At 57.4% G+C, this 11,243-nt stretch overlaps 1 protein-coding gene across 1 annotated transcript; it reads right to left on the bottom strand.

Annotated features, from left to right (window-relative positions):
• Window positions 1-3,860: 3,860 nt before the first annotated feature.
• LRRC15 (leucine rich repeat containing 15) lies at window positions 3,861-9,628 on the bottom strand. Its single transcript, XM_081911082.1, has 2 exons — window positions 9,439-9,628; window positions 3,861-5,680 (listed from the first exon to the last, which is right to left on the bottom strand). Exon 2 carries the CDS (start codon window positions 5,673-5,675, stop codon window positions 3,906-3,908), a length of 1,770 nt encoding a protein of 589 aa, XP_081767208.1. The 5' UTR covers window positions 5,676-5,680; window positions 9,439-9,628; the 3' UTR covers window positions 3,861-3,905.
• Between the last annotated feature and the right edge of the window lie 1,615 nt (window positions 9,629-11,243).

The raw sequence follows: 11,243 nt of genomic DNA, 5'->3' as shown, positions 1-11,243 counted from the left end.
AAGTCACTGACCCGCCAAGTGGGATGGACCTGGCAGTCCTGCTTATCGGAGGCCCATCCTGGGTCCCCGCAGATTCCGGGCCAGGGCCGGTGGCCTCAGAGGGGGCGGGGAGGGCACTGGCCTCTGGGCAAACAGGCAGCAGGAGGGACTGCCTGGAGGGAGCAGAGGCACGGGGGGGGGGGATGCACGACTCTGCCCTTGCCGAGAGCAGGCCCTGCCATCCCAGGGTTTGGCAAGCTGCCTCTCTCAAAAAGATCTCTTTCAAAGTATCCTAGGACAAGTTCATGGAGGAGGAGAGGGCTGTCGATGGCTCCCAGCCAGGATGGCTCTGCTCTGCCCCCACAGATAGAGGCAGCGATGCTTCTGAAGCCACAGGAGGGGAGAGTGTTGCTCTTGTGTTCGAATCCTGCTGTGGTTTCCCTTTGGGGAATCTGGTCAGCTCCTGTGAGAACCAGGGGGGGGAAGGAGGGGGAGCTGGAGGTGTAAAAACGAGACTTTGTTGCTGAATTAATTACGCTGAATAGTTTTCATTGGATTTTGTGCAATTAGTTATCACGGCTTTGCATTTTATCGTGCAATTGTCTTCCTTAGTTGGTTGTGCAATCCTGCTATTCCGAATAGGGCTTTTTAGAGTGTGTATGGGAGAATGGGGCACTGGCAACTGGGCAGGGGTGGCCCCTAAAAGCAGCGGCGGAGCAAGCCGATCGGGTGCCTGGGGTGGGGCCAGGTGAGCCGGGGCCGGACACTTTGCGGGGTCTCTGAGGAGTCTGCCTGCCTCCTCCCCCTCAGCCGCCCTACAGCTGAGGGGGAGGTGGCAGGCGGACCGTTTGGGGCAGAGCGGAGCCTGCGGGTGCCCAAGCCACTGCATTGCTCCCAGGAGAGACGCATGGCTCAGGCGCACTGCAGGCCCCGCAGTGAGTGCCGCCTGGCATTTTGTCACCCCCTCAGTGGTGACACCCGGGGCATCCCACACCCCCTTCCTCCACCCTTGCCTAAAAGTTAGGGAACCACTTTTGGTGCCTTCAACCCTGGAGGGGAGCGAGTGGGAGAGGCTGAGCAGCTTCTGCTTCTGGGCAGGAAAGTTAATAGCGGTATTGCCTTCCTGTAAAGAGCAGCCCCTACAAAGGGCCTCTCCTGCCTTATCTGGTGCAGAAAATAAAAGGGAGAAGAGGATCCCCACCCCGTGCCTAATCATTATGTTTTCCGCTTTTTGGAGAACAGCAAATAACAGAGGAAGGTTTGATTTTGCAATATGCGGAGGCCGGCCTGGCATGCGGCAGAAACCGCCAGTCGTTCCTTAATTCCCTCCCTCCAAACACGTCTGGGCTGCTCTTCAATTAAAACTACCCAGGGCTGTTTTGCCTTCAAAGGACCAGATGCAGGATGAGGGGAATCACCCCACCATACCTGGTATCTCAGGAGTTGCCATGCCCGCGTGGGCAGCGAGGACAGTCACGCACTCATTCACCCCACGCCACTCCTGCTGCCACGTCCGGAGGACTCTCGGCTGGGCCCGTGGGCAGGAGAGCCAGCCCTGCTGCTGCTGCCACCTGCATGCTTGGACTTGGACCCCGCAGCAGCCCCCTGAGCACAGGAGGGATTTGCGCATTAGTGTGAGAAGTGTGGGGCTTGGGAGATTCTCCACTGTTTGGCTCCAGAGTTCACAGCAGCCACAGGACTGGAAGACAAACCAGCTACATCAAACCAGCTCTGAGGGCCTTCTGCGGGTTCCCTCGCTGCAAGAAGTGAGGTTACAGGGAACCAGGCAGAGGGTCTTCTCAGTGGTGGCGCCCGCCCCGTGGAATGCCCTTCCACCAGATGTCAAAGAGATAAGCAACTACCTGACATTTATAAGACATCTGAAGGCTGCCCTGTTTAGGGAGGCTTTTAATGTCTGGTGCTGTCTTGTTTTTAATATTCGGTTGGAAGCAGCCCAGAGTGGCTGGGGAAACCCAGCCAGATGAGCAGAGTATAAATAATAAATATTATTATTGTTATTGTAATTAACCTGGAGAAGTAGGTGTCTTAGAGGCAGCACGAGAGAGAGTCGTCTTCCAATATCTCAAGGGCTGCCACATGGAAGGTGGAGCAAGCTTGTTCTCTCCTGGTCCAGAAGGGAGGACCCCAATCAACAGATTCAAGTACCCAGAAAGGAGATCCAACATCGGGAAGAGCTCAGGAGGTGGGGATTCTCCTTCCTTGGAGGTTTTTAGGAAGAGGTTTGGTGCTGTCATGCTTTAGCTGAGTTTCCTGCAATGCAGGGGGCTGGGCTGGATGTCCTTTGGGGGTCCCTTCCAACTCTACAATTCTATTATTCAATTCCATGTGTGCTGGATGTGCTTTAAATGTATAGGGCTGGTGCACTCTGAGATTTTGGTCTGGAGGGGGCAATTTAAGGACCCTGAACTTCACAGCTGCCTGAGAAGCAGTTCATATATAGTGAGTTTCAGCCTGGAAATGCCAGCCTCAGCCCTGCCTCCAACCTGCAAAAGTGGCCGACACTGCAGGGCTGTTGCACCCAGTTCACCACCGTATGTACACCGATGTCATGAAGCAGACCTAAAAATATCCTCCTGGCCTGAGAGTCACTGGGTGCAACACTCCCCACCCCACCCCCACCCCACTGATCAGGGTGTTTGATTTCAGGGGAAGAGAAGTGCAGGATCCCTCAATCCCACCCAAAGTTCACAAAACGTAGTCGGGGCTAAAACCGTAACCACATGTGTTTTTTATTGAGCATTCCACAAACAGAGTGGCTTTGAGAGAGAGGTCTTTCTCCAGGGAATTTGACGCCCCCAAAGTGAATCTGTCCGGAGTGTTTCGTCTACCGAGCAAGGAGTGGCGCCCGTCCTCCAGTGACTGAATGCCCCAAAGAACCTGGGAAGGGAGATAGACTGCTCTGGACAGGGAGGTTCCATAAGATCAGAGGAGCCAGCTGGAGCAGCCAAAGCAGGTGGCCAACCGGATGCCCCATGGGAAACCCACAGGCAGGATTCGAACCCCAGCCTAGGGAGATGCTGCAGGCCAGAGTTGCCAGCATTGAGCTTAGATGGAGAGCAGCGGCCGGGCTTCTTTTGCCCCCTGACTTTGCAGGAATCCCAGTCTGGCTTCCCAGCAGGGGCCTCCCCTCCCCCCGCTGCAACCCCCACCAGCCCCTGAGCTTCCCCTGCCCCCCAGGGGCTGAGGACCCTTCCTCAGCACAAGCAGCATGCGGCTCAGCCCAGGCTAGCGGCCCACAAAAGGCAGGCCAGGAGCCAAGTCTCCTTCTCTCCTCTGGCAGGACTGAACCCTGAGGGGGTGTCACCCGTTACATTTCATATATTTCATTGCATTTATGTAGCACCTTTTCCTCCAGGGAGCTCCAGCGAGTGAGTGTGGTTCTCCTCACGACAGCCCTGCAAGGCAGTCGAGGCTGAGAGGCAGAGACTGGCCGAGAGGGGATTCAAACCCTGGACTCTCCTGGGTTCCTAGTCCAGTGCTCTAACCACTATGCCACCGCTGCCTCTCCCGAAAGGCAGGGACAGCAAAGCTGCCCAAAGAGCAGCCCCGCTCTCCAGCCACGGAGGGTTGCCTGCATGGCTGAATGACCACGGGATGCAGAGCATCTGGCGGAGCAGGACAGACAAGGGCCTCATCCTGCCCGGCTAGCCTGGGCTGCAAAGGCCACATAGGGGTGCACATGAGTGGATCTATGGAAGAGCTTCCTTTGTGGCAAGGGGTTGACCCCTTCCAATTCTCTGACTCATCCATAGGCCCCTTGCTTCAGGAGGGCATGGGTGTGAGCAGGTGGGAGGGTGGCAAGTCTGGGGAAAGGGATACAGAGCCCGGCATCTCCCCCCACCCCCCCTGCCCTCCCCCCTGACCCCATCCATCAGTCTGGCTGGCCAGCTCTCCCGAGCGCCCTTCTATGCCTTGGCGAGGTCCCGGCGGGCCTTCCTCCTGTACCCGTAGACAGCCGCTGCCACCAGCGTCCCCAGGAGCAAGGCAGAGCCCACTACCAGGCAGGTGACCACCACCCCCGTCTGGGTGCGCGTCAAGCCCCAGATGCCCCCCTCGGCCGGCGCAACACCTGGGGTGAGCACCCTGGGGGCTGCCGTGGAAAACTCCTGCTCTGCCTCTGCACTACCGCCTTCGTGGTCCAGGGGCGGCTGGGCACGCGTGGGCATCCCCGTCTCTGGGCTCGTGTCCTGGTCAGGGACATCCGCCTGGCTGGAGGTGGCCATGGTCGGCCCCTTGGTGGCCTCTGGGCTCTGGGCAAGACCAAAGTGCTCCTCCTCCAGTTCGGCAACGGGCTGCCCCTGCAAGGGGGGAGGCCAGGCACAGACAGGGCGGCTGCCCCCCAGGTGGGCACCGTTCTCCCTCAGCCAGTGCCCGAGGGCCAGCAGGGCGTTGTCGCAGCGCCAGGGGTTGTCGTGCATCTTGACCTCCCTCAGGCGGGGCAGCTGGTCAAAGATGCCCGCGGGAAGGCTCTCCAGGGAGTTGTTCTGCAGCTGGAGGTTCACCAGGTGCGGCGTGCTGTGGAAGAGGCGCTCTGGCAGGGAGACAAGCCGGTTGTTCTGCAGGGAGACGTTCTGCAGCTTGCCCAGGCCCCGGAAGGTCTCCCCGTCGAGGGTGCGGAGCTGGTTGGTGTGCAGGGAGACCTCCAGCAGCTCCCCCAGCCCCTCAAAGGCCAGCGGGGAGACGGAGCGCAGCCGGTTCCTGCTCAGCACCAGCAGCTGCAGCTGCGTCAGGTTGGCAAAGACTCCAGCGGGCAGCTGGGCCAGCTGGTTGTCGTAGAGCCACAGCTCCTTCAGCCGCGGCATGGGGCCAAAAGTGGCCGGCAGGAGCTCCTGGAGCGCGTTGCCGAAGAGCGAGAGGCGGGAGAGGTCAGGGAGCTCCAGAAGCAGCCCCCGCGGGAGGGTCTCCAGGCGGTTGTTGGACAGGTGGAGCTTCTGCAGCCGGCGGTTGGCCGAGAGGAGCCCGTCGGGCAGGCGGCGGATGCGGTTCTGGTGCAAGCCCAGCTCCTGCAGGTCCGGGAGGGCGGCGAAGGCGCGGGGGGCCACCTCGGCCAGCTGGTTCTCATAGAGACGCAGCACCTGCAGTCGGCCCAGGTGGGCGAAGAGGGCGGGCGGGAGGCGGGAGAGGCGGTTCTTGGCCAGGTTGAGCTTGAGGAGGGAGGGCAGGTGGTCGAAGGCCCCCGGAGGGACGGATGCCAGGCTGTTGCCGTGCAGCTGCAGTTCCTTGAGGGCAGCCAGGCGGCTGAAGTGCGCCGGGTGCAGGCGCAGGAGCTGGTTCCCCGAGAGCAGCAGCGACTCCAGTTTGTCCAGGCTGCGGAAGACGCCAGCGGGCAGCTCCTGGAGGCGGTTGCTGGAGAGGCTCAGGTAGCGGAGGGAGCCCAGGCCCCGGAAGGTGTCTGGGTCCAGGCGCGCCAGGCTGTTCTTCTCCATCCGCAGGGCGATGAGCAGAGAGGCGTTGCCAAAGGCCCCCGCCCCCAGTTCCGTCAGCTGGGTGCCGATCACCTGCAGGCTCATGGCGTTGGCGGGCAGGGGGCCGGGCATGGCTGAGATGTGGGGTCCCGAGCACTCCACCTGTGCCGTCCGGGAGCAGGCGCACTCCTCGGGGCACTGAGCCCACGCCAGGGTGAGCGCCAGGCAACCCGCCAGCAGCAGAAGAGGGGCACGGCCTCTGGGATCCATGGGGCCTGCAGGCAAAAGACAGGTCAGGCGTTAAGAGCAGAAGGACACAAGGCAGGCGTGCCCAAACTTTTTCAAAGAGGGCCAGAATTGATGAAGTGAACATGCACGAGGGCCAACCTTTTCCCCCAATATTATTTATTATGATATTATTTGAGCAGTCAAAATACAACATTCCTTGTATTCCTAGAGTGGACATGCAAGGAGATGTTGGTCCAGCCAGCTGAAACTTCCTGTTTCTCCTGGCTAGAGCATCCTTCCTTTTGCATGTGATAGAAGGTGGACATGACCTTAGCTGTCCAGGTAACAAAAGAACGAGTCACGCAGCACTCTCTCTCTCTTTTTGACTTCCTTCATTGTAGGACCAGCTTTTTAGCTAGGGACTGCTATGCTTTCAGATGGCAGAAGCACTGGGATTATTCCCCCATATGGGGTAGATTCACATGTACATATTTGTCACTAAGTCTGCCTTCAGGAATCCAACTGTGAACTGATGTGAGTAAACTTCTTTTATTGACTTTAAATAAGATTGTTGTGTCTTTATTCTTTTTAAGAGGGATTAAAGGGAATTTACCAGGAACATGCAATTCAATCTGAGACAGACCGAATTATATAATAGTGAAAGGCTCACATGAGCCTGCAACCAGTTATCTGCTGTGCGTGTAAGAAGGGGAATGTAAACTCTGCTAAGTAAAGGAAGTTGCTAGTGCATGTTAGGAAGGATATTAATAAACAATATCTCCTCTCCTGCCACCCTCAACATTCTCACAAATGATCCACCAGGAAGTCCAGCGGAGCTCAGCGCTTCCAAGATGAGAAAATTACGAGGCTGCCTCCCTTGGTTGGGCCTGAATGTGCTCCTCATTAGCGCCTGAGGCCGAAATGTTCCCCAGAATGTCTGGCGCGCTTGAGGGCTCGGAGCGGAATAATATTCGCTGGTGAGACTCCTGGCTGGAAACTCTGAGTGAGGCTGGTGGTCAGAGAAGGCTTTGTGGCTGCAGTAATTGCGCACAGCCAAGGCATGCTCTGGAGGCAGCGCTGAGTGCTGAGTCTTGGCAAGCGCATGGGCTGCTGTTCTGCCTTCAGGCCCAGGAGCTCATCTTCGCTGGCCAGGACCAGCGCATGATGCCAGGGAGACCCCATCACAGAAGCACCAGCAGTAGCCAGCCAGCCCCAGGCCTGCAGGAGAGAGCTGGGAAGGGCAGGGTAAATATGGTGTACGGTTCTGGTTGCCTCACCTCAAAAAGGATATCGCAGACACAGGGAAGGTTCAGAAAAGAGCAGCCAAAATGATCAAGGGGGTGAAGCCCCTGGGAAAAAAGCACCCGGGACTTTTAAAAAAGAAAAGGTGGAAAGGAGAGCTTTCCTCAATGCTAGAATTCAGGGGCAGCCAAGGAAGTTGAATGTTGGAAGATTTCAGGACAGGTAAAAGGAAGGGCTCCCTCACACATTGCCTAGTTAAACTCTGGAACTCCCTGCTGCAGGATGCAGTGGTGCCTGCGAACCTAGATGGCTTTAAAAGAGGATTAGAGGAATTCGTGGACGAGGAGGAGGAGGAGGAGGAGGAGGAGGAGGAGGAGGAGGAGGAGGAGGCTGCCAAGGGCTCCCAGCCAGGATGGCTCTGCTCTGTCTCCACTGCCAGAGGCAGCGATGCGTCTGAATCCCAGTTCCTGGGAACATCAGGAGGGGAGAGGGTGGCTCTTGTGTTCCAATCCCGCTTGCAGGCCTTCCACTGAGGCATCCTACTCTGCAGTTCTGCGAAGGGCTCTCATGCTGGGGGGGGGGGGGCAGCGCTTTTCTCCTTGCAACAGACCATTTCAAGGCAGCCGCTAGTCAGAAGGAAGGGCTGCAAACTCAGCCAGGCCAGAGCCAGCAGTTTCATGTGGCCACCTGCCAGCTTGGAAAGAAAAGCATGCAGGATCCTTTTGGGTTGGCAGACAGCCTGGTGGGCGCAACTGGTGCCACAGGAGGCATTGCAGTGGGTGGGGCTGCTGCCTGCTGGTGTGGCCCCCACCCCACTTGCAGGTTCCTGTGGCCCCAGCCTTTTCTCTCTGCCATGGGGCAGCTCAGCTTACCAGGCGAGGCAGCTGCAGTTTCCCCACAGGGGCTGGAGCACCAGGGACCCCCCTCCCTTCCTCTTCTGGCAGTGTTTCTCCAACTTGGGTCCCCAGCTGTTGCTGGACTACAACCCCCATCATTCCCGACCACTAGCTAGGGATGATGGCAGTTGTAGTAAAACATTTGGAGACCCAAGTTGGAGAGCAAATGGACCTGGAAGTGCCTTTTCTGGGCTGTTGTGCTCCCCCTCTTCACCTTGAAGTGCTTTCCAAGTGGTTAGAGAGGCATACGAATGGGAGGTCCACCTGGCCCAACATCCTGTTCCCCCAATGGTCACCCATTCCTGCATGGCAAGGGGTTGGACTAGATGGCCCTTGGGGTCCCTTCCAACTCTCCCTTTCTAGGATTCTCTGACCCAAAGTGGAGCTGACAAGCAGGATCCGAGCCCAAGAGCTCCCAGCAGCTGCTATTCAGCAGGAGCCGGGCCCTTGTGGCTGGCAGCCAAGGCTAGCCTTCTCCTCCTCCCTGAATCACAGCTGGAAGGGTCCTCCAGGGTCATCTAGCCCAACCCCCTGGAACTTGCCTCATCCTCTTTTAAAACCACCTTGGTCGGTGGCCATCCCTGCTTCCTGTGGGAGGGAGTTCCACGGTTTAACTCTGTGCTTCCTTCAATCTATCCCGAATCTTCCAGCTTCCAGGAGTGCCCAGCAGTTTCTCACGTTATGAGGGTCGGAGAAAAACTTCTCTCTACCCGCTTCCTCCTTGCCAGGCAACGTTTTACAAACTTCCACGGTGAAAGTTCAGTTGGTAGAGCTTGGGGCTCTTAATCTCAGGGTCGTGGGTTCGAGATTCCTGCATCGCAGGGGGGTGGACTAGATGACCCTGGTGGGCCCTTCCAGCTCTACGATTCCATGATTCTGTTGCCTCCTCTTTCGCTCACCTTTCCTGCAAAGTGAACACCTCCAAGCGCTGCCCCCTTTCTTCCTCGGGGAGCTGCTCCATCCCCACCGCCCTCGTTTCTGAACCTCCTCCAACTCCACGCATCCTGCCCGGGTGGGATCCTGCACGTCGCCCACGCCGCCTCTCAGCTCCCCAGAGCGAGAAGAAGGGGGCGGAAATGGGGGCACTTGCTGCTCCGCGGCTCCTCTGCCAGAGCAAACAGTGGCTTCAGGAGGAAGGAATCTCTGCAGAGTCGCCCCCTCCCGCTCCCCCCCCGCCCCACCGCAGGCTCCCTTTCCCTGGCACATCTGGAAACGGTTTTCCCTGCAGAGGAGCCTTGTTTACAGAGAAAGGGCTTGCAAAGCGAGCCGAGCCCTCCCCGGGGAGGAAAACTTCAAAAGGCAGCGGCTCTCCCTCGGGAGGGGGGTCTCGGAGCATCCCGGACACGGGAGAAGCAGCGCTGCTGCAGACAGGAATTTGGCTGCTCGTCGAGCCCGAGGGCGCCCCGAGGATTCAGACGCGCGGCTGCAGTCGCCTAGAGTTCCGCGGATATTCCCGGTCCTTTCGCTTCTCTTTGCGCCCCTTCCATTTGCCAGGTGCAGAGTGGAATCGCAGAGCGGGTCGGGGACCCCAGGGGTCATCCAGTCCACCCCCTGCGATGCAGGAGTGGCTGCTACAGCATCCAGCAGGTTCCATCTCGGGACAGTCCCCTTCCCCGCGGGGGCCGAGGAGGCAGCAGCTCCCCTTTCGGAGGGGAGGCGACACTTACCTGCTGCAGGAGGAGGGCGGAGTCCGGCGGTGGTTCCTCAGGCGCTGCAGCGGCTGAGCAGGATGCGCTCCCGGTCCCGGGCTGGGGCTGCTTCTCCGGCTCTCTGGCGCTCTCCTCCCTGTATTTAAACTCCCCAAACCAATGAATCAGCAAAGGGGGGAAGCGTCACAGGTTCCTGAATTCGCCTTTCTGGAACAGGGAGGGAGGGAGGAGGAGAGTGGGCGTTTGGGGGCTGGCTGGCTGGGTGGGAGCGACTGAGGAGGGGGCTGCCGCCTCCCTGAGCCCCACACCCCGCCGGCTGGGCTCCGGGACGCCCTCCTTGATCTCCCCCCCCCCCCCGAGGGCCGCCTTCGCTTAAGGGCAAAGAGGGATGAAGTCGAGGGACCAGCTCCCACCCAGCTCTGGGAGAGAGAAAGAGGAGGCGGCGAGGGGCCACAGGCCTGATCCTAGCAGACCTTCCCCACCCAGCTGAAATGGGCAGCGCAGCCGTGAGCACAGGCCCCCCTCAAAGACGAAGATGCTGCTGCTGGATCAGGCCCAGCACCCACCCCAGTCCAGCATCCTGTTCTCCCAGAGGCCAAGCAGAGGCCTCAATGGGAAACCCGCAAACAGGATTCAGGCAGAAGAGCGGCTCTCCTCTCCCGCGGTCTCAGAAGCATCGCTGCCTCCAGATGTGGAAACAAGCGCAGCCATTGGGACTGGGGGCCACAGATAGCCTTTAACTTCCCATGAACTTGCCCAATGCTCTTTTCAAGCCATCTAGGTTAGTGGCCCCCACTGCCTCTGGTGGGAGGGAGTTCCATAGGTTAACTAAGTGCTGCATGGAAAAATCCTTTCTCCTCCTCCTCCTTCTTCTAGTTTATATATCGCTCTATACCTGCAGGTCTCAGAATAAAATCAGAATATAAAACCACAAAATAAATAATCAAAATAAAAACAACAACAACAACCCAATAATACCCCCCTCAATCTTCCACCCTTCTGCTTCCTTGGATGAGCATGAGTTTGAGTGTTGCTTGCTCTTCTGAGGGTGACTTTGTACCCATAGCCACACCCAGGACTTGTGTGGCTGTTATTATTATTATTATTATTATTATTATTATTATTATTAACAACAACAATAACTCCCATAGCATCCAAGGAATGGTGGTCCTCTGGGAAGGGGCTGGAAGTGTGTCTGTGAGCAGAAGTTTGGAAGTAGGTGAACAGGTGAAAGGTTCAGATCAGGGGTCAGCAAGCTTTTTCAGCAGGGGGCCGGTCCTTGTGGGGGGCCAGACTATATTTTGAAAAAACACACGAATGAATTCCTATGCCCCACAAATAACCCAGAGGTTATTTTTAAATAAAAGGACACATTCTACTCATTAAAAAACACACAGATTCCCGGACCGTCCGTGGGCCGGATTGAGAAGGCGATTGGGCCGGATCCAGCCCCCGGGCCTTAGGTTGCCTCCTTCTGGTGTAGATCATGAAAGAGCCGAAGGAGTAGCAGCCCTAAGCAAGATCTTTCCTGTTCTGGTCTTGCTGTCCCGTTGCAGGAGGCTGGACTTCCTGCACTGCAAGGCGTTCGTTGGACTAGATGGCAAGTCTATGATTCTGTGAGAAGGATATTGTGAAGCTGGAAAAAGTGTAGAAAGGGTTAGAATGAAAGAGAATATATTTTTTCCAAAAAAAACCCCAGCTATTAAAATATAGGTAATGGCAACAACACAGCACTATTTTAAAGCCATTTACGTTAAAAAAAACAATAGTACTGATCTGCTCCCCAAAGGCCTCCCCAAAGAAACTATTATGGTCTCGGCAGA

The sequence above is a fragment of the Podarcis melisellensis genome (genome assembly GCF_964234715.1).
Source record: "Podarcis melisellensis genome assembly, chromosome: 5".
In the NCBI taxonomy this organism is placed as follows: domain Eukaryota; kingdom Metazoa; phylum Chordata; class Lepidosauria; order Squamata; family Lacertidae; genus Podarcis; species Podarcis melisellensis.
The sequence above is the reverse complement of the archived record's forward strand: the minus strand, read 5'-3'. Positions and strand labels throughout refer to the sequence as shown.